The sequence below is a fragment of the Triturus cristatus genome, chromosome 2_1, assembly GCF_964204655.1.
Source record: "Triturus cristatus chromosome 2_1, aTriCri1.1, whole genome shotgun sequence".
Taxonomy (NCBI): domain Eukaryota; kingdom Metazoa; phylum Chordata; class Amphibia; order Caudata; family Salamandridae; genus Triturus; species Triturus cristatus.
The window spans coordinates 382,844,831-382,867,483 of NC_140581.1; the positions used below are offsets into that span (position 1 = coordinate 382,844,831).

At 41.9% G+C, this 22,653-nt stretch overlaps 1 protein-coding gene across 3 annotated transcripts in view; it reads right to left on the bottom strand.

Annotated features, from left to right (window-relative positions):
- Positions 1-2,556: 2,556 nt before the first annotated feature.
- Positions 2,557-22,653, bottom strand: part of LOC146865348 (3',5'-cyclic-AMP phosphodiesterase 4D) — a 1,349,871-nt gene continuing 1,329,774 nt past the window's right edge. For all 3 annotated transcript variants that reach the window (XM_085631472.1, XM_085631460.1, XM_085631466.1), the window contains exons 12-15: positions 19,403-19,557; positions 16,477-16,599; positions 12,768-12,950; positions 2,557-7,948 (exon numbers count right to left, since the gene is read on the bottom strand). In XM_085631472.1, the coding sequence (XP_085487598.1) occupies positions 7,547-7,948; positions 12,768-12,950; positions 16,477-16,599; positions 19,403-19,557 (863 nt within the window). In that variant the 3' untranslated portion in view covers positions 2,557-7,546. The remainder of the gene's footprint in view (positions 7,949-12,767; positions 12,951-16,476; positions 16,600-19,402; positions 19,558-22,653) is intronic.

Consider the following 22,653-nt stretch of genomic DNA (forward strand, 5'->3'; position numbering starts at 1 on the left):
TAAAGTGCACCTTTATCCGGCCTGAAGTGAGCCCAGGTACTCCAAGTGGTATCCCCCACACCCGTCCTGGACCCTTGGAAGTGGTGCTAAAAGAGTCGAACCAGTCTAAATCCAAAACTTGGTACTTAAACTTTTCTGCAAATCAGTGCTCTGAGAACTGAGAGGAGACTGGGACCTACCTGCTTGCCGATAGGCCCAAGGTGAATCACCGGTTAGTCTAACTTCTCAGTAGACCCCACTACCTTCTTCTCTGCAGCAGCACATCCTGTTCAGCAGCTTCTCTATCAAAGGGTATCTGGCCTCCTGGAGCCATTGTCATATACAGCCTGCAGCTTCATTCCACTGTGGATTTTTGACTTGAGTTTTGATGCAAACCCCTAGCTACCAAAAATTTGAGGCAGGGTTTTGCATCAAACATTAATGCCACTTGCAAGCAAGCATTAAAAGGAGAAATTCCTGCAGCAGATGAATGAGGTCCTCAAGAGTTACCATGTGGAAATTTTCTGACAGGACATATCAGTTGAGGGCCTGAGGTCGAGGATTGCCCTGAGGGAGCCCTACTTCTTGGGAATGAGAAAGTAGAGGGAGTACGGCTTACACCTCTTCCCCTGAAAGGAGAAGATGTGTTTTGCTGAGGTCCAAGGGATGAGGTGGTAAGTTGAGAGGGTGTGTGAGACGTTCTACACAGTAACCATGCTGCACCACAGCTAGAACCCTTTTGTCTGAGTTATTAACTTCCAGTGTGCCAGGAAATCCTGAAGTGGTGGAGGCCCCCTTGCTGCCGGAACCTCCCTTGCTTCTACCTCTATATCCACCCCACAGCATTCTCAGGGAGGTTAGGAATGGGAGGCTTGTTTTTGCCTCTGGTAGGAGCCTGAACCCAGGGAGGTACTGAATCCGGGGAGGGAGTCTTGAAGGCGCCACAATATGTTTGCTGCTCAAAAGGAGCCTCTGAGGGTAGGGTGTTGCAGGACACCCATGGCCTTTGCGGTGTCAATATCCTTTTTTCTCTCTTCCAACACCAGGTCAACAAGTGGCCCAAACAGGTGTTCTCCTTCAAAAGACAGGTTGAGCAGATGTTGCTGCACTTCAGGTTTGACCCCCTGTATCAACTGCATCTAGGGCAAAACAAATAGTTTGCATTAGAAATCGTCTTGCCCTATATGAGCCGTCCCACCCCTCCTTGGCGATATTTTGGTGGCAGATGCTGTGTCAAGTCCGGAATTTGGTCCCAATTAGCCCATTTGCACCTTGCCAGCAGGCCTACCGAGTTGGCAATAGTCTAATGGTTAGAGGCACCTGCCACTACCCGGTTGTGCCTTCCAGCGGGAAGTTGTTGAGTTGGGCTCAAGAAGCTTGATGCCGCCTGACGGGCCTAAGGGCCAGATGCGTAATTTGGTAATGGTCGGTATTGCTGAGATCTTGAAGAGGAGACAGCAATGGAATAATATCTTAATATGCAATGGGTGTTGAAAAGAAGAATGTGAATGGTGGGAAGAAATCACGGAGAGGCGCCCTTGAACCTGGAGCTCCAGTCATGCATGTTCAAACCCAACAGCAGAAAAAAACAATATAACATGTAGTCAGTTCCAATGCACAGCTCAAGAAGGAGTCACCATATACCTTGTAACTCGAAAGACTTCTTTAAAGAAAAACATGCAAAGCATGGGTTTCTACAGCACCAAATGCTACTAACCAAATGCCTCAAAAAAAGTTATTACTGTGGCATATACATATAAAGTTCATGTGACTTTGTAAAAAATCGTATTTGAATACAGTGAGAGTAGAAACAAGATTAGTGTTTCGCACCCTGATGAGGTCTTAATCAGCACATTATAGCAACTATTATGGAGTGTTCATATCACAGTGTACATGCTTTGCAAATGTATAATCTGGTGGCATTATCAACCAATGGCAGAGTAATAATTGCTTATGTAATGGTGGAAATCTTTAGTTAAATGCAACAGCATACTGTCAACAGCATCCAATACTCTGGCCTAGCTCATAAGGCAACTATTTTTTTGGGCAACCCTTGGATTACAAAACACTCATATAATTTCATTAGCTAGATGAATGCAGTAAGCAATTGCATACAGTGATATGATAGGAACCTTACAACAGTCTGTGCAAGCACTGACCTGCATTTGCTGATTTTACAGAAGGCAGAGAGAGTGCAATGAAGGTGCAGTGGGCCTTACATAAGTACATAGTATGGATAATCCAATTATGGGGGGTGAAACAAAGGACTAAAGATTATTGGGGCGTCAGTTAGTGATATTGAAATCCACAATATAAGGGTGGCTTGGCCAAGAACAATAAATTAAATACACTTAATTGGAATCATAGAGATTATTACAATACCCAGTTGTGATATAAAGGCCAGTAATTGGTAGTTTGTTATCAGTAGACGTGCAATATAATACAGAATTTATAAACCTATCTTCATAGTATTGTGCAAAGACTGTGACAGTGTATATGTTAGCTATACACAACATCTGCTTTGGCATTAAAATGTTGTTATAATATTCATACATCAAAACAGAACTTGAGACAGAGTCATAATTAACTAGGCAGAATCAACCCATGCTTTTATTTCCATTGCATATAAAAATTTCATATGAAGGTTTTGATGTACAGTACTATCCCATAGGCTGTAAGAGAGGCTAAGAAACAAAGTGTTCATTTGCAGTGTCCACACAGGTTGACATTCTAAAGACAAACTGAAAGTTAATTGAACAAAATAAAATATTAACAAAACGAATCAGGTGTATTATTTTCTCTTGTTATAGTGTCCCTTTTGTACGATTATTAACAAAAGCAATCAAATTCCTTTGGACCAGGGCTGCTAAAATCTACAGTTTGTGTCAGAAAGGAGGCTCTACCTCAAAAAAGATTCTCCCCTTCCATGGAGCAGTCTCACTCTCCTAGGGCTGGGCATCAATGGAATGGAAAAGAGGTATCAATATCGTACACTAGGAAATACAGTACTATCCAGAGTTGGGTCTAGGCAGCAGGGAAGCAGGTCAAGGAACATTTTAAGGGGATGGGATCTTTAAGTTGAAAAACTAATACTAGAGTTGAAAGAGGTTCTAGTAATTCTTTATCTAGTGCATTAATATATCCCTGTGCAAAGCTATCTAAATATCTATATTCTATACAAAAGGAAAGCTTTGGATATTTGCAACAGTAATATTAGTGTTCAAACAGGTTGTTGAAGATGAACTGGATCTTTCAATCTATTCTATACATGCAGCAGAGTAAATATTGATCCACAAAGAAATTTGAAATGAAGGACGTGATGACACGCTTTAATGATCCGAAAATTCAAACAAAGTGTATTCTCCACAACGCGTAAATGCCAAAGGCTTACTTTTGTTGTATGAAAATAGCTACACGTTGCAGAAATATATGTTTATTCCATTGTGTTTTCTTGGTGGGAATAAAATTAATTAATAGGCACTCAACAGCCAAAAGGAAGTCGGTGATGATGAACACTATGAACAATAAATGAGGTGTGGCAAGGGAACGTATTGCAATTTGGTACAATGTATCTGCAGCTAGTGAACCATTATAATACAATATAAAATGGTTAAAAATGCCCAACCTTAGCCCCACCGATACCTCACTTTCAGATGCAGCAAAATAGAATTACATATTATTTAAAGTTAAGGCACAGCCCTGGGACCAAAGACCTGCAGCTTTTTAACTGTATACAAATTTATATATTTATGTATTTTATAAGTTTCTCACTTTTTCATAAACAAGCTCTGAAATCACATACACTATATTACAGAAGGGAAAATATACAAGGAGTATGTATAGATCATTTTCATTCTCTCACCAAGAGCTTCAAAATATAGAGACACCATCCCCTCATCGGGGGTTGATGTTTAATACGAAATGATAATTTACAATTAACATTACAATATGTACAATACAATAAATACATGGTTGTAAACAGAGACAAACAAGACTGTATTATAGGTAAGGTCATATGGTGAGAAAAATGCATGGCACAAAATAAAATAAATAATGCATTTTAAAAGAATGGTCATAAAGCTATGTAAAATCAGTTCCATTCAAGTGTTAATTCTCTGAATGCAATTTGTTCTGCCTACTGTACAATCACATCACAAATCATAACAATGCACCATAAAACATAATTAAAAACCAAAACAGCAATATTGAACACAGTAACTTGCAAGCTAAAGTGTACTGTAGTATGAAACACCAGGTGGTTTTCACAAAGTACACTATTTGTTGCATTTTAATATGGCAAATATTAAAAAGAAAAATTAAAGCCACTTGGAAATATATTGTTTTAGAACAGTGTGCAATGCTACAACACACTTTGGCAAAGGAAATAAAGAAAGAAAAAGATTGTACAGTGCATTAAATCCCTGGCTCTAAATAAATGATGTGTTTATCTACTAAGTGATTGTCCGTGTATGGGTGCATTTCACAATGTGGTGGCAAATCCTTTTTATGTTTACGGTTAGTGCAGCTGTAAACCCTTTCAGGTCTAGACTTCATTTTTTGGAGATTATATTGCTTTTGTCATTATTAAGATTACAGGCACTCCAGCTGGGTTTGAGAGATGGAACTGTAGGTGAAGAGCGATAGCAGGGTAATCATATGAATGAGACACAGTCCTCGATTCTTTCCACTCACACTAGCACTTAGAATAACATAAGGAAGCTCATTCAGATTCATTGTCTAGGTGACTATGAGACATGAAAAATTAACAAAATAATGAAGATTAAGGCCAACTAAGTGGTGGAAATCTTGACAAGGCTTCTTTTTCCGCTTTAACCTTGCCACACTAATGTCAATTGCAAAATGCAACTGGTATTAATTCCTCACCCAGTGCAGAACAAAATTAGCGACACTGCCTTGGGGAGAATGATGTTCTGTCAAAATACTAAACATTAATTTCACAGTCAACTGTTCACGTTTTTGTTTGATTATTTTTTGTAACAGCAAATGGTCTATGTATGTGTTCCTTCAAAGTGCATGATCCAGTGACAGTCGAATATCACTGTTAAGTGGGACTCATGCGTCAAGATGATTGAAAACTATAGACTCATATGTTATATGAAAATGCTATTCAATTTAAATGGGCCAGCTCTAAAAATACATACTGAATCAGAATAATGAGATGAATTCACAATTTAAAAAAACTGAAATGTATAAATGTACCTTCCTCTTTTGTAACAGGCGAGCACTTGTCATACTTGCAAACTAATGTTTAAACTGTGCTTAAGCTTTAATATGCACTACATTGCAAAATTGTATGCAGCTGTGCTGGCCAGCGAAGAATGATCTGGTATGATTTTATCTTTGAAGGATTCAGGTTCTATGACATACTATTAAGGATGATCCATGCAAAATTCTATTGAATTTTTTGTATCGTTTTTCTCACACAAAAAACAGACTTTGCTCAATCAAATTACACCTTTCAATTTTAGTTCACTGTAATCTTATGCTCCAAAACACACAGGTTGTTTAAAACTGGTGACAGCGTAAACGTGACTAAGAATAGTGCACAATGTACATAGGAGTGGCCAAATATTGAAGGGCCTAATTCACAAAGGAGGAGATTTCAGATGATACTGAATTTTACAAAAGGTTTTTCCTCACTAATTAGTATTGGAAATCTCTAGCAACATAATATTTCTAGGAGTTCATCTGGAATCCATAACCATACAGCAGTTGGATTTTTATTATGGAAAAGCCTCTTGTGTAGTATCAGTGTCATTTCCACTTTATTTTTTTGTTGGTTACTTTCACACAGAGAAAAAAAGTATTTTTACACAAAAAATATTCCTTTAAACCTAAGGTTTATTAGTCTAATTATCTGTGCGCAGTGTAAGTGAGAAATTGCTTCTGAAAGATTTGACAATGCTTAGAAACCAGAACTTTATGGGTGTTCATAATTCATGGAGATAACAAACTCTCACTCCAATCCTTTCCATCAATCCTTTTTTCGCTTCTCTACATTTGCTTAGATAGGATGATATGCATAATAGGCAGATATCCCCACCTAAGAAAGTTGAATTTTGCTTAAAAATCCTGATTCCGTGATCATAATTTCAAAGTTATAAGTGGAAATGACAATTTTCTATGGTCACATGTGAAAAAAGCATAAAAGGTTTCTGTTGATTGGGCGTTCAGATGTTTGGGTTATTCTTTATCTTTACTTTGATTGTGGACATATTAATCAAATTTTGGATTCTAAAATATTTCTGTGGGAGACGAAAAATGCTAACACTATGAGTTTTACATTTGATTTGTTCAATTCTCAGCAGTTTGAGATGTTTGTGGCAACCGCTGTATAAACAGCAGCTCCTCGCACAGCCTCCGCATACGAATTATTTAGTACTTAAAAAGAGTAGGCTCTTTTATTGAACGTACTGCTGATTGTACATGTATCTTTAAGTAGATTATTACTTAAGCCTTGCAGGTTCGTTAAAAAATGATAAACAAATACACTTTTGGAGAAAACAAAATTTAAAAAATTGAAGTTCAGTGTTTCAGGTTAAAGATAAGAAGTGAAAAATGTTGGCCATGCTAGATTCTTAGACTTAGTTGAAGTTTGCTATTCATACCATGATGGCATACACTCCTTGCATTCACCCTGTACTAGTCTCAGACAAATATAACCATAACAATATTTATAAACACCGACATTGTATTGGAACGGTTTCCTGTGCAAAAAAGATTCTTTGACGGCACTCAAGAGGTGCACGTGGTAATGGAGATCTATATCTCACTTAATTGCTATGAAAACCTAAGGTGCAAAAGATTTCAAACTACTTTTATCCAGTGTAGCGCAGAGTTAGACAGAAAACTTGCAAGTTACTCTTTGGAAAAAAATAAACAGTGGCAGATGAAGATCTGAACATATTTTTTCTTAAATATAATACCTCAATATATTTAATAAGAAAAGTAAGCTCTACAAAAGATCTCTGTTTTACATATGATACAAAACGCAGAACTCGGATTGGCCCACTGAGCCATACTCTCATCTGCTTGTTTAGTCTTGTATCAGGAAGACATGAAATTAGAAAATGATGCAATTTCCACAGCTCATCTTCCGCCCTGTGAGCAAATTCATCCTGTGCCGATTATGAATACACGTTGACTTGGTGGCGTTTACATTCTAGATATTTCCTTGAAACGTTGTGAGAAAGATGAATTTTCTTGCCTCTCGGCGCAGCAACACACACACTGAGATGCACACTTCTTGAAAACATCCCGGAGTAGGCTGTATTAATGCAATCAGGATTGCCAAGTTGAGAACTGGTCCATATGTTGTTCCTGGATGCTTTCCCCTTGCGTTCCGATGCCATGAAGGTGAATTTCTCTGACATATTCCTGAGTGCCAAACTGAATCACTTATGTCAGTTTTGTTCAACAAACATCCTCGCAGATGATGAAATGGTGCTATGGCCATGACACATCACATGCGCTTTGGAAACCATTTTCTAACCTTAAAAAAGTGAAGGAGGGAGAGGGTTCAGTTAGAGTGGGCACCTGAATACTGTTACGTATCAGGCGAATGCTCTTCCTCTAGTACACAAGGTTCTGTCTGACCCTCCTCTTCCTCCACCTGCTCGTCAAGTGGAATTTCTGTTGACTCAGAGTCCTGGGTGCAAAGTGTTTTTGAGTCACTGCAGCTGGTATCTTCTTCCACTTGACTACCACTGTCTTTTTCGGTATCTGACTCACCGTCCTCTTCCAGTGTAAGTTCAAACTGGAACTTTTCTGTTTGACCCTGTCGACTTTCTTCTTGTTCATCAGGGGCAGGCGATGGGCTCTGCGGGATTGTGCTTTGGTACCATTCACGATTGTCCTCCAGTGTATCCAAGATGTCCTGGGCATCTGGGTGAACAAGATCCGCCCACGTCTCCCAGAGAGGATGAACAATGTAGTCTATAAACCCCACCTGCACAAAAGAAGTAAAGCAATTAGAGAGTGGAACACTTTTAAGACACAGTAAATTAATTTAGGTATGGGTACAGTTTAAGACATTGCACTTTCTCAGAACCATCTGCAATGAGCATTCCACACAAATGTATGCATATACATAAAAGTACTGTGCAGGATTTTTTCCCCACTATATATCAAAACAACTTCACTAGTAAAGTCATTGACTAGGTTCATATGTTCACTTTTTAAATGTGTGGACATATATAAGGACAGGACATGATCATCTATGGTGACCACATACTTGTTTATTTACTTGTGGTTTGATCTAGCACTGCCCAAGTCAAGTCAGTGTCCGATTGCTTTACAAATGGCAAAAATGAAAAACCCTGTGAAGAATAACACAATGCAAGAATTGCTGCAAATTTACAAAATGGTATCCATTTTTACAAGCTTCAATGCATATTAACTAGGTGCCATTCATACACATTTTGATATAATGTCTTATATGAAGGGACCCTTCTCTTTTGTTGCATTTATTATGAATTTGCATAGTGATCACATCGTGCACCTAATTATGATTTGCAGTGAATGATACTTGCTGTAGAACTTGATGTCAAGTTTAACAGAAAAGAAATGACACTGAATATAATGTGTATAGGCTATGGATAATGTATAAGACAGAGGACCATGGTATGTCCATGATCATAAAGGGACGCTAATTATTCAGGCCCTCCCCAGGCTGTGTAATTTTAGAGGGCAAATGGCACGTGCTGAGCTCATAACAGTACACTTTATAAGGCATGAAGAAAGTGCTTATAACCCTTGAATGCCTAGCATAAGCTGCAACACACAGAGTATGAAAAGACAACAGGTTTCGACTGTGCTTTAGGTATCTACGGATGGTCAATGTTTGTCCTGTTGCTTTCGATGGCTTAAAAGGTATGCATAGATGAGCGATAGGCATACTGAGGTCTGTGGCGGAGCGAAAGCAAGTGTACCTTTCTTTCACTGTTATGGGGTAACTGGAACCCAAATGTCTTGAAAAAGGTCTCCATTTTAAATTATTTTGTAAGGAATGATCCTGCCCTCATACCAAATGTTCACATATTAATTGCTATGTTATGTTAATTGTAATTTGACAGAGTGCACAGTCACCAAAGATTTCTTGGTACTGGGGGTAAACCATTACATAACCACTACATGTTTGTGAGCATAAGGTAAAGCAAAGAGTTGAATGTAATCAACAAGTCTTCAAAGCCTCATAAAGGGAACTCATTCTGATTCTGTCATAATTGTCAATGCTCAAGAATAGGTGCACAGGCAGAAAAAGGAGCAGCCTCTCATTCTGTCTTTAGCCGTTCTTGGGACTAGGAGCAGATGAGATGCAAAGGATCACTCCTGGCATATAGATGCACATACATGTGGAGGTAAAAGAAGGGGATACGCGCTGCAAGGCCTTAAACAACATGCACTGGATTGGAATTTTACTATGTATTCCACAGGCAGTAAATGGAGCTCTGTGCGAAGGTAGTTCTGACCATCTGAGCCAACTGGATTTTTCACTTTTTGATCACCTGATTTTTAATCTTTTACTATGGGACAGCCTCATAAACGGAGACTCACCCATGGTAGACTCATAGTAAAAATGACTGCATGTGTTTTCCGCCAGTGTCTGCCTTGTGAGGCAAGGTAGCTGCGATGCAGCCAGGGTAAGGGGCACCAGGCTGGTTACATATGTTCAAGTCTACACACGCGTGTGCACCTGACTATGGGCTGTGCGGGGGAAATTTCTGTTGTGCGCAGCCCAGGAGCTTGATACAGATAGAATGGTGTAGAAGGGACTATGCAGAGTTGGGTAGTGACATGGAATAGGCCTTATAATGTGGGGGTACACTTATAAGGGATAGTCGGTGTGCTTCACTGTCTCACTGTAGGAACACTCCATTACACTCTTATGGAATAGGAGACCACACAGTAGTTTCAGTTCTCTTGGGCCAACAAACTCCAGACACGCACAACAGTACACTGTAAATTGTGTGAAAAGAAACATTCCGCTATGTCCACAGGCATATCTGTACTGCTTGTGGGTCATTCATAAATGTCATGCTCCTCTGACTCAGCTCAGGACTAGAGCCCAGGCCTTGGATGACCTTCCCAGGGTAGATTAATTACATTCCTCCCCAAGCTGCAGCATCAGAGGCTTAGCCCGTCACTGCAAGAATTCCCCAGGGTGGAGGTCTTCTCTCCAGGAGGGAGAGATGGGTTAAAGCTGCAGGACAGTAATCAGCAGCTGTCACGCGGCACCAGGCCTGTTCCTGGCCCGGGCCGTGATGTCAGCGAATGGGGAAAGTTGGCTTTTCAGAGACCATGTAGCATGGGACCCCTAGACGACGCTATATTGAAGTATCCCAGAGGCCTGTGCAGGAAGGAGGGATCTGGGAACAGAGGTGATGTGGCACTGCAGGACAGGGCAGAGGTGCATTCCTGCCACCACCCTCCACCCCTCCTTAAAAGGTTTTGCACAGGAAGAGGAGGTCTCTCTGGGATGTGCTCTTGCTGAGAAACACCGGTACTGGAGGCTGACACTATGGGGAGTTGGAAGGTGGAACCCCCTTACTGCCCCAGGACTCTGGACTGTGTCTCTGAGGGAGTTCAGGACCAGTGAGGGAAATCCTGAGTTTCTGCGCAAGGAGAGAAGCCCAGAAGAGGAAACCAGGTGAAAGGCAGATGCTGGGAGCCAGTGAAACCTGCTCCCTGCTGAGTACATCATCTGGGAGGCCAGGAGGTAGAAAAGGAAACTGCTACAAGTGGCTAGGGCTGACCACCAGGAGTGACAAGAGGCCAAGATCTAAAATTGGCCCAACAAGGCCGAGATATGCCCCCTAGAAGGTAGGCGACCTTTGGTTTTACAGATGGCGAAGCGAGTGTGCCCCCGGGGTGGGTCAGGTCCCAGGGGCTGCCCCGCCCAGAAGAAGACAAAGCAGGGGAGCGCTGTCGCGCTGCCCATGGAGGGGCACCAAAGAGAAGTCGGGGAGCACCATCGAGCTCCCTGTCAGGGCTCGAAAAATCTAAAAATTCTCACTAGACCTCTGTGAGCAAATGTGACAAGTTAACAAGATTTAAAGGCATTTTTATTGGTCATTCACTTTGTGAGCAATAAAAATGCCTTTAAATCTTGCTATCTTGTCACATTTGCTCTGCTTTCAGACACAGAGGTCAAATGTCAGTCTTCCTTCCTATTGGCGGGAAAGGGCGAATAGGACCTAAAATAGGTCACCCTGATTAAATCTGGCTCACAAATGTGAGCGGGTGAGTGGATTTTTCAAACCCTACCCGTGAGGACTCCTGGGGACCCAGGATTCCAACCTTGGTCCCCAGAGAGGTTAAGAGAGGTCTGGGAGCGCCGTCGCGCTCCCCGTGAAGCTTCCTCGGGGAGAGTGATGGTGCTCCCTGTAAAGCAGCCTTAAGCTGCCGCTGGCCTGTCTGACAGTAGGAGCGGACAGACCAGAGGAGAAGGGGTTTGGTTGGCTCCCCGAGCGGCTCTCCAACGACTTAGCTGCACGTGGGGTACCCAGATGGGTCAGGGACCCACCCCCCCAGAAAAAGTGGAACGTGGCAAGAGGCGACCAGCCAGTCCAGCATGGCTTTTGCCGGAGCAGCGGGGAAGCTGCTGTTCAAATATGCACGCTCCAGATGGAGCGCCCCATAATGCCCTGCTGGCCCAATTCCATTCCCTGAAGAAAAACTGCTCATGGATGGTGTGTGGTGACCCTGGAGGTGGGTGGCAATGTCAAAGTCAAGTGACGGAGCGGGGGGAGCTTCAGGAGCAGCGCAGACTACCCCTCCACTCCACAAGAATAAGAAAGTCCTCACCATAAGTCTTTGGGGACCCGAAAAGAATAACCCCTCAAGGGTTTCACGGAATTGTCAAATTTCTCTGGTGCTGGAACTTTTGTTCTACAGTGTGGAGGATATTTTCTTCCAGGGACAAGAACTATGGATGCGTGGATTGTGGGCAAATTTAGTCCTGTGAGATCTCTCATGTTGTGAGTCACCTGTTAAGGGTGGAGGTTGATAAATGCACTGGTATGTAGTTACGTAAGTGGTGCAAAGGCTGTAGGCCTTACCATGTATTGCTCAATGCATCTCATATGCAACATGTTCTTAATGTGGTTTCTCTATGTGGTAAGCACCTTTTTAGGGGTGCATTGCCATGATCCCTGTGGTGCCATTTTATTTGACTTGCGTTATTGATGCTAATAGTTATGATAAGTACTCCTCACTCCCAGTCATGTTTAGACATGTATTCTTCCAACTTCTTTAGTTTAGTTAGGTGCTGCAATGGGGTGTTTGGTTTCCAGTGAAGGACAAATATAGGCCCATTACTTGTCCAGGCCTCACTACTAATCCCTCGTTTTTCAACAAGCTTGAATACACGGGCAGTCAGTCCTGCAGCCATCTCCTTCACCAATAAAATAAACACTGTCAGACATTTTGATCACTTGTATTCCCAGGTGAACACCTATGTTGTAGTGCAGGTTTCACTAAGAATTTTCAGTACTGCTTTCAAACAGGTCAGACCATTTTTAGACACATGCCAAATTATTCAATCTTTATCTATTACAGTACTTGAAAAAATTATGCTACTGTTTTGTTGCAAACATTACCTGGATCCAATTAATATGTATTAATTCCACAATATCCCTAATGCCAGATTAGAACAGATTTTAATGATGTAGTAATAATGAAGCTGTCAAGATACTGAAAATAAGCAACTCTGGCAAATCCCTGGAACAATGGCAGACATCGATGAATCCTGAACAAGGCGTGCTTACCTGCGATTTTTCAACCGATGCATTGTGCTTATCACACATGGGACTTATCTCCATGCCGCGCTCTCTTTCGCGATCTCCTTGCCGAAAAAACTCTTCCATTATTCGGTCCGTCCACTGGCGATACAGCTGAAGAGGCTTGGTTGGATTACTCAGGTCTGCACAGTGCACCATGTTCTGGAGGACCTAAAATAAACAAACTTATATTTACCACTCAGCATCTGTGATGTTTGGTACCTAATGACAGAAAACACCTCATTTACACGTTTGCTGGCTGAGGGAAAGAATCTAGAAAGGGAAAATATATTCTCAACAGGAACAGCTAAATCACAGAATATGTGTTTCCAGCACTTACAGTCGCTTGCCACCTCTAATTTACATTTAGCACGAGACATAGAAAATACAAGCGTCGTGTATCTCATGGTGTCCTGGGAGCACTCTTTTCTGAAAAGAAAATTGAATGAGGAAGTCTGTACTGTCAAATATTTATCTAATGTCTGTCATTTCACTCCTGTCAAAAATAATGTAGAGTGTGAACACTGTTTGGCATCAGGAACACCCACGAGAGTGAGGGATTTCCTGGTGCACTACAACCAGTTTTTGTCTACTTCAAGGGATTGCAACTCCTCTGTTTGTGGTGGTTGATGATCTGTTGGTATGTTTTGGTGGGTGGAGGATAGTTCAGGCTGGAATACTGGCCTCGATGTTTTTTAGACCGAAATAGCTAGTATGATGCACTGGGAATAGAAACAGCAAATATCTATTTCACAAATAATTTTCCAAAGCTAATTTAAGCCTCTGGAATAGCATTTATCTGTGGTGCAAAGAAGGGTATGGCCTTAACCCCTGTGCAGGATGTTCCTAAAACACATGTGGTTGCATTTCTTGTACAGTAGGGGTCGACCCTAACATATCTGGCAGCAAGATGAAATGTGGGGCAGGAGTGCTTTCTTGTACCCTGCATGGACACGCCAATATATCTATTGATTAAGAAAAATCATGGGGAAGGTGCAATATCACTTTCAGTCATTTTAATGAAAATGTAGAAACGAATGAGCAATAAAAAAAATTGAGACGGCTGGGCGGTCATATTTGAAAAAAGTGATGCAGTGTCCATCTTTGAGAGCACATCAACTTAGCAATTCACAACACATTATACATTGCCCTTTAGGTGGGGTCAATGGCCGTATGGAGAGAACAAAATGTAGCAATTATAATACATGGTCTATTTACATATAGCAATATTATTTTAAACGACCAGGTATTATTGTTGTTATTGTGTCAGCCAGTGTGATCTAGATTATCCCTATTATTATGCAGTCGTGCTGAGGCAGGACCAGTGTCTACTATTTATCACTGCCAATGCATCTCAGCACTGCTGCGGATCCTATTTTTTTTCCTGGAATGAAGAAGACCACAATCAACAACGAGAATAACAGACACAGATATTGCATACCCGACTCAGACCCAGCTATCAAACCAAGAATGCATTTGAAGGGTGTCACACCCCAAACAACCCCGGTCAAGCTATGCCCCTGCCCATCCCACGAGGTCTTAGCAGTTCTCTTTTGGACCTCATGACTATGGTTACATACAACACAACAGCCTAGAGTCACTACCATGGGATACCGTATTTAAATGTATTTTCACTACAAGCACTCTTCTTCATCTCTGCTACAAGAAGCCTTAATAGTAGAATTGTCATGAGGACAGGGATCCACGTTTCTAGTCCTCGCCTGCTGCGAACCATTTTATCAAGTGACTGACCACCCATACGCTTAGCCCAAGTTGCTAACAGTGGAGGGCATGGGGGCAAATGAATAGGGTGAGCTAAGCCAAGGCTGAGCAATGGGGCTGGCGTGGCTGCTTGAGCCATACAATGAAAACGTTTGGCATTTATATCGTTCAACAAACATATTGTAAAAATATGATACAATCTCTTCAAAATGCAAAAACATATATTTCCTTAGCATGCGGAAGCGTTTCACCTTAGCACATCAGATTATATCACTGCATAGGCAGACACTTATTAAAAGTGATCATTTTTACAAAGATTTATGACTCGTCTCCAAACGATGATGTCTTTAACGAAGTAAGAAGCAAATCAGAAGTCATGTAAACCCTAAACATGGCATAGATTCCTACTACAGTTGAACCAACATTACAATCTATGAAACCAAATTAGAGGTCCTCAAATACTTAGAAGTGCGCTCATATGTTATCATAAAAAGAGGCTCTAAAAAGTAAATATTTGCCTAGGATCAAACAATTTTGACAAGTAGGGAAGCTGGTATTCATTCCAAGTGGTGTCATTTTAAATTTTGATATTCAGGCACAGATGGGGATCTATGCGTCTCTCTCTCACTTCCGTTTACTTCAAAGGTCACTGTTTTGTCTTTCATTCTTGGCTCACAACGAAAAAAACGAAACAGAGATAGCAGACCCGACTATGGGCTTCAAGACCAAACTATCAAGCCTAGAATGCATTCTTTCGGGTGGTTGTCACATCCCAAACACCCCTCCCCATGAAGCTATGCCCCTGTCGGTTACCTTTTACATCCCAAGTCCCATTTAAATGTGCTTCCTGTTTTAAGAGGCTCATTCCACACAGCCTCTTTGTTCGTTCCATTGAGCCACCATGTCTTACGAGTCACAGTCACATCTTGAAATTGCGTCAGCGTACGTACATCAATGAGCTATTGTCACATTGGATTAATCAAAGATGGGGAATGCCACTAAACTAACTCATCTGCGGGGGAATCGAAGCAAACGCTACTTCGATAGAAAACCAAAGTCTTAGGGGCTTATTTACAAGCCCCTTGTGCTACCGGTGCATCACTTTTAACATGGAACAAAGTGACGTACTGGCGGCGCAAGGGTCTTGCAAATAAGCCCCTTGGTTCCTTCCTATATTTTTAGGCAACGGATGTTATCTGTGATGACAACTGGGTGACAACTGTGACATATTTGGCACCGCAGATTTTCAACCACACTTTGATAGGCGACACAAATCGAAATGGGTTTACTGGGTATCACACAAGGAAAGAAAGTGGCACATCTATGAGTAACCAACAAAAAGGGGCATTTCCTATTTAGATAAAGCATCTTAATTCATCTAATACAAAATACAAACTAAATAAACCAAAACAGCTCTCTTTTGAAAGCATTGCCTTTTGCTAGGATTATTATCGTGGTGGAACTTTAATTAGCCGAAAAGAAGAAACATTAGTTTTTGTGTATTAAATAGGACATACCTAAAGGGTGGAAATAATACCATCATGTCTGCCTTCTTAGGAAAAGTCAGGCGAGTGCAGTTCACCACCACCATGTCCGAACTAATATGATTTGTAAATGTCAGTACACAATCTGGGTCTCACTGTGGGAACCATGGGATATCAGGCTTCAATTCCTATGAAGGGGGTTTTACAGCAATGAGGGATCAGGCGTTCGAGCCGGCGGGCTCTCGCAGGCCGCGCAGGGCGCAGTGGGGTCGGGTAAACCCCTGCCTGCTTGCGGCGTCAGGTCAAGGAACAATTAACAGAGTTGTTCCCTAAAGTCACCTTAGTACATCTGCATGGGCCGGACCGAATTGTAGGAGTATTCAAAGGAAGGGCGGCGCAGAAGAGAACAAGGTGGAGAGAAGAGAGGGGCTGGATAGACATGGGGGGGGGATGGGGGGGGGGAGTCACCCCCCATCACCGCCGATCCGTACCTGAATCCTGTCAGAATAGTTGTCAAGAAGAAGAACCCCGGAGCTTGTCACTTTCTTGGTTTCCACCATGGTTTTCAAATCCGCTAACAAGTTCATGTGTTTGGACATGTCTGTTGCCAGCACCTAAAAATAGAAGACAAAATGCAGGCTGAGCAAAATGCACTCCGCTGAGAGGGTGGCGCGAAAATGAAGGGTGGGGGAGGGGCAAAATACAGGCCTCATACTGAAGCATGAAGGATGGCCGGACTGCAGCACATATATGAACACATTAGGGATTTACGTATCTTACTCATGGAGAAAAACGATTTGTATAAAAGATCGAGTTATTCAATGTCAGAATGCATTTTCGGCCAGTTGCTATGGAAACCTCATGCTAGTTCGTTCTTCTGCATGTAGCAATCGTAAAGCGTGTCCCTGCCGCACAGCCCACTTCTGCCGGCACAGAACCGACGGCTGTCACAAGGGCCGAATGAGAAACTGCCAATCACCTGCCTGGAACCACTTCGAGCCTAGCGCATCGCTCCAAGGAGAGCAGACGGTCCGGGCTTTCTTCTTCATTGCTATTAAGATATTTCGATTAACTCATTTTGTGGAATATATTTTGCAATTCATTTATCTGAGTGGAATCTCTAGGTAATAGGCTGGGGTTATGTTTTTTTGCTATAGTTACTTGTAGGAGGAGCATCTCACACTGGACAATGAAACCCAAAGGCATCCTGTGTGCAGCCACAAAACTCACCGGGCGTAGGGAACAAACAAGCAAATAAACTAACTTACGAAAGGGCTCAGTAGCCACTTACAGAGCCGATGACAGCGTAACCACTGGCGTGGCTACAGGACTAGGTGCCAGACCAGTAAACGAGCTTGCTGGCTCTCGCACTCAGTGGCCAGATGGCAGCCGGACCTCGGGTGAAGATAATGACTGCGAAGGAATAGATTGGGATTCGTGCCATCTGTGGCCACTGCAGCAAGAAATAGCAGGGGAGAGGAGTTCTGCAGTACACACAGAGGACACTTAGGCAGCATATTTCAGATGTGATTAATTCTAAAAATACATTTGTATTAACTCACCCTGGAAACCCAGCTTCAAATGTTGTCCTGTAAATATCCACTCAGCACCTTGAGTGCAAAATACACCCTGGGAGATGCTCACGTGTGTGCGGTAGGAATGCCTCCTCGCTAGATGATTTCGAGATAACAGGTTTCCAATCCTTGCATTTCATCTAACAACCTGATATGTCCTGGGAGTTGCTTCCAATCAACCAATTGGAGTAGCACATCTGACCATAATGATGTCTAACCCAGGTCTGGAAACAAGGGGTAGTGGCAACATGGAGTGTGGTGGCAGCGTAGCGTGGACCAGCTCCCTCGCAAGACAATACTGTCACCAGCTTCTGAAGAGAGAGAAGCGTATGGCCTGGTGACAGAACTCAAGAGGACGAGGGCTGCTCGGTGCGCCTATGCACCTTTATATTTACTTGTGGTTATTCCATTCGCCACTTTTTAAATTTGGGTGCAGAAAATAATTAACAATGAATATTCCACTCTGTTAAGACATAGCTGTATGTTTTCTAGCACTGAACCGTTCAATTACCTTGGAACAATTATTCTAAATCCAAACTAACTGTAAAAGTAACAGGTCACTATAACAGGATCCCAATGTAGCCAAAATGGTGGTTACTTTGTGGAATATTATGAGAAATTACAGGACTAACTGAGAAACGTCCATGTGTGTCTACTGTCTGAAGAGTGTGGAAGTGGAACAACTTCACCTCTGGGGAAAACTTTACCACAAAACTCTTTTTTAGGATACAATTCACAAACACAAAAAGATGTTATGCAATACAATTACCCCACAACGCGGTTGTGTAGATATTAACCTCCCACAAAATGTAGAACTGTTCATCCAATTTTAATTCAACTTCACCAACTTAGAGGAAAAGTTTGATTGTAATTCCTAAAGTGATTTCTTGACAACTGTGCCCATCCCCAGAATATTACCAGATGCTAGATTGATAATGTGCAGTGCTATTGGATAAAAATAATTTGATACACAAATGAATTCTTTCACATCATGCACTATAGAGGCTTTACGGAATATTTGTCACTTACAACACAAAAATGTACACTTACAACATAGACATGGCCTTTCTCTACTATGTTATACAGAGGTGATAGCAAGAGGTAGACATACATAAAACAGTAGCCTGGCATTCATTTTAACATAACTATTGTTTGTGCCACAAACACCAATGACAGCCAAGCTGCTTATCACCCTATCTGAAGTTCACAGCTTTGCTGAGCCGAGAACAGCCAAACATCACACCAACATTTGAAACCTTAATTTCTGGACATTAATTCCTTAACTGCTAGATGCGGCTTGGAAACAAAAATACATGTACAACAATGCACTGCAATTGTTTTCCTGGACAGAATGAGATGTGTATATTCATGAGCAGTGCAAGCATATTTCTAGGATCTTCTGCTTTGCACAACTGTTAGAATCTAGTAGTCACTGTAGTTATTTTGCAATGTGGCTCAAAGGCAAAAGTCTAACACACACAACTGATCTAAAGTAATTTGTGGCCATTTCACAGGGGACAAACAATGTCTCATTTAGGTGCAGGTGTTCGCCCTGCTGTGAGTTTGCCCCCATCCCTTTCCCTGTGCTATTTGGTTTCCTTATGGGATGTTCCCTTGATCTACCTTCCCCAGGCCACCCTGCTGTGGGATTTCACCACCTGCATCTCCCAGCAGGAGAACAGGTGGCGAAATGTCGTCGGAAGGGAGGGCACAGCACGAAGGCCGCAAACCCTCTAAAATATGATGCTGCATCTCATTTGCAAACTTTCAGATTCAGCTTCCCAGAAGCCATGAAAAATTGGGGAATTCTAGTTAATAAAAGGTCAAATGCCGCCATACTCACGATATCAATGACCATTTTCCTCAGTGATTGTCTTTGCTTTTTGGTCAAATTTTGGAAAATGTCACAGTTTTCCTCCTGCAGCAGCTTGAAACCCACAGCTAAGTGATGGTTCTCCAGCACCGATGAGTCGTTGTACATCAAGGCAAGCTCAGAATCTGTGTTGCAGAAGGATAGGAGGCCATATTAGCACAGGCGGTGTTCACAAGCAAGAGTGACATTTCTCGGGTGTAAATCAACAAGTACATATTCAGATTCCAGTGGAACTCTGGGGAAAGCATTCCCTTTGCCGGTTGAGAAGAAAAACATGTCGGCAACTAAAGACACAAATTACATGATATGAAATACAATGATCACAGCATTACCATATGGCATGATGAGATGAAGATCTGCACAAGGTAGATGAAATGCAACTCCTTGACATTTCCCTGAGTCAGACAGGATAATGTACTAAAATAACTGGCTTCATTACTCTCCAAGGAGACCAATCCACCGCCTGCACCTTAGCAACACTTGTACCTCAAAAACTACTAATCTAGGTCTTAAACACAGACCAAGGGACAAAGAAAACTAGCCTGGATGACTCTCGCTTGGCTTACGGTATAGGTTAGAACAAGATCTAGGCCTATCACATTGGCCCGTCTATCTGAGAGTCTTATTCTCGAACGATGCACCCATCCACTTTCTTTACTTGGAAACCAAACCACGGTTATTGCTACTGGTGCACGACTTAACAGGGATAGGTTATGACCCATCACTGGCATTAATGCAGGCCTGAGCTCTGCTAGGCGTGATTTGGAAATAAAGGGCATTTTGAAACGAGATGAAAAGAATACTGTATTTTGCTGAACCCAACGAGGTTTGTATCCACGGCCTCCATTGTCTTTTCACTCCGAGTCTTCCAACTGTGGCTCGTAATACACGATCAAAACAATTAACATAGTGTGAGAAACTGGGTTGAGGGTGTGTGAGCCCTTGTCAAGCGACAGGCACAATCCTTGCCAGGTTGAACCACAAAAGTCACAAAATTAACCTGTGACGAACCCTCGGTTAGCTTGGCACTAAAGCAGTCAGGCTTAACTTTGAGGCAATATGTAAACTATTTATGCAGCACACAAACAGTAATACAGTGAAAACACAACATAAGAAAAATCCTACACCACTTTAGAAAGATAGAGCACAATGAAATAAATTATTTGACACCAAAACGACAAAAGTCCAATCTATAGAACAGGAGATATGCAATTTCAAAGATTTACGGTAAGTATAGCGCCTAAAAGCACACAGCGACACTCACGGCTATCTGGTAATGCTAGACCGGGGGGAAAGTCACAAGTTCAGGCTGACCGCGATGCAACGCGGACCGGTAGGCCATGTCCAACTTTTTAAACACAGGACACTCTGCATTATAGGCTGTTTAGGGCCTCCCCTACGGGTGACTTGTATATAATAAAAAAGGAAGGTTTTGGTGTGGCAAAAGGTTTATTTTGCTAGGTCGAATTGTGCCAATTGGGTGTAAGCCAATTTAACCAAGGAGAGTGCACAAGCACTTTAGCACTTGTTAGCAGTGGTCAAGTGCCCACAATCCTAAAAGCCACAAAAAAGGGCTCAGAAACTGGAGGGGTGAAGGCAAAAAGTTTGAGGGTGACCCTGCGTAGAGGGCCAGGGCCAACGCGCAGCCAAACATAACTAATTAAAACTGACAAACAATACAGATTTGAAAACTTCTATGCCGCTTAATGTGTAAGGTGTTAACAATACAGCAATTAACCATGTTGGTGGCTGTCTAGAGCCTTCATTTATGTATCCTTAAACTGCCTGGTACATACAGGGGATTTTCCTTGAGGAACTTCCCAGAGGTTCTAGCATAAATCAGTAATATATCAGTAAATTTAAAGATAATTGGGGTAAAAAATTCCGATACGAACAGCTAAACGTGAGCTACATAAAAACGTCTAACATAACAAACATGCAACTAAGAATTTTTCTCTGAGCCGATATGATCAATGAATGTTTTTACCATGCTGGTTAGTGCTCCATTGGAGTACAGTACTTTTTTTTGCAGATTTTTAACAAAGATGTGACCACGGATCTCATTTGGTAGGATGGGTGACTCATCGCATTTCATTCCACCATAGGGTGACCCTCAGCCTATACAGCAGGCTTCCAAAGACCGCAGTCAGCGCTCATTCATATAGAACTTAAAGTTCAGAACACAGCGCGGATCGCATTACGCACAACGTACGAACGCTGCATACTAAGTGCCAATTACTGACATCCACTCTATAGCAGCTGAAGCACCCTCTCCACAGGAGAACATGAGTTAGCACATCAAATAGCTCACATGACCTTTAATACAGCCAGCAGGTCTTAAAGACTTAAGAGCCCTAAATAATGGATTTTTATAAATAATTCCAATTGCTTACATCCAATGTTCTCTTAATAACTATAAAAACACATTCGCAGTTTAAAATAAGATATCCTGATTGGTGTCTTAGTAACGTTAACTTGTGTTTTTAGTGCAAAAAACAGCACATAGGAAAAAAACATTATTATTATTTAAATATTTAATCAAACCATGCGTCTTTCCGTGACAAAAGGCCTTGACATGTGGAATGAATATTCAATATTTTCACAGCTGTCGGAAATATACTAAATTAAATTGCTGAATAAACCTCTCTACTCCTATGCTGGAAATAGTGAGTAATGCAGAATGTTTAACCCCAAATTTTACTGGTGTTTTCCATTTTTCAGATATTAACCAAAATCTTTTTTTATTTTTCAAATAAAAAATACTGAGCAAATTCCAAACTTCTAAACTGGCAGGGCAATTCAGTCCAGGACCTTAAACTCGTTAGAGTCTCATTGCGATACTTTTGTAAATCCAGATTCCGGAGCCGATGGGAAACGCAAGTGGTATATATAGCTTTGCTGCAGAGCAGATCTCTCCCTGAAACATCTTCATCGGGTACTCCTGAGTAGCCAAGGTGCCACAATGGGTGATCATGCGCTGTACAAACACGTGAAGTGCTATGTTTAATGTTAAGTAGAATCACACAAATTCATGTGGCGAAAGGCTACATCATTCAGAATTCTCGCTTCTTACTGTGGCAGAAAGCATGTAGTATTATCAGGTAATCCCTCAGTCCAGGGTCTGGAACTCTGAATGAGGGAATAAAGCACCTGGTACATGCAGGTAACCGCAGTATTGGTTTTTAGTGAGTGCAGTGTCACTGCCCCGAAGGACCCCCTGG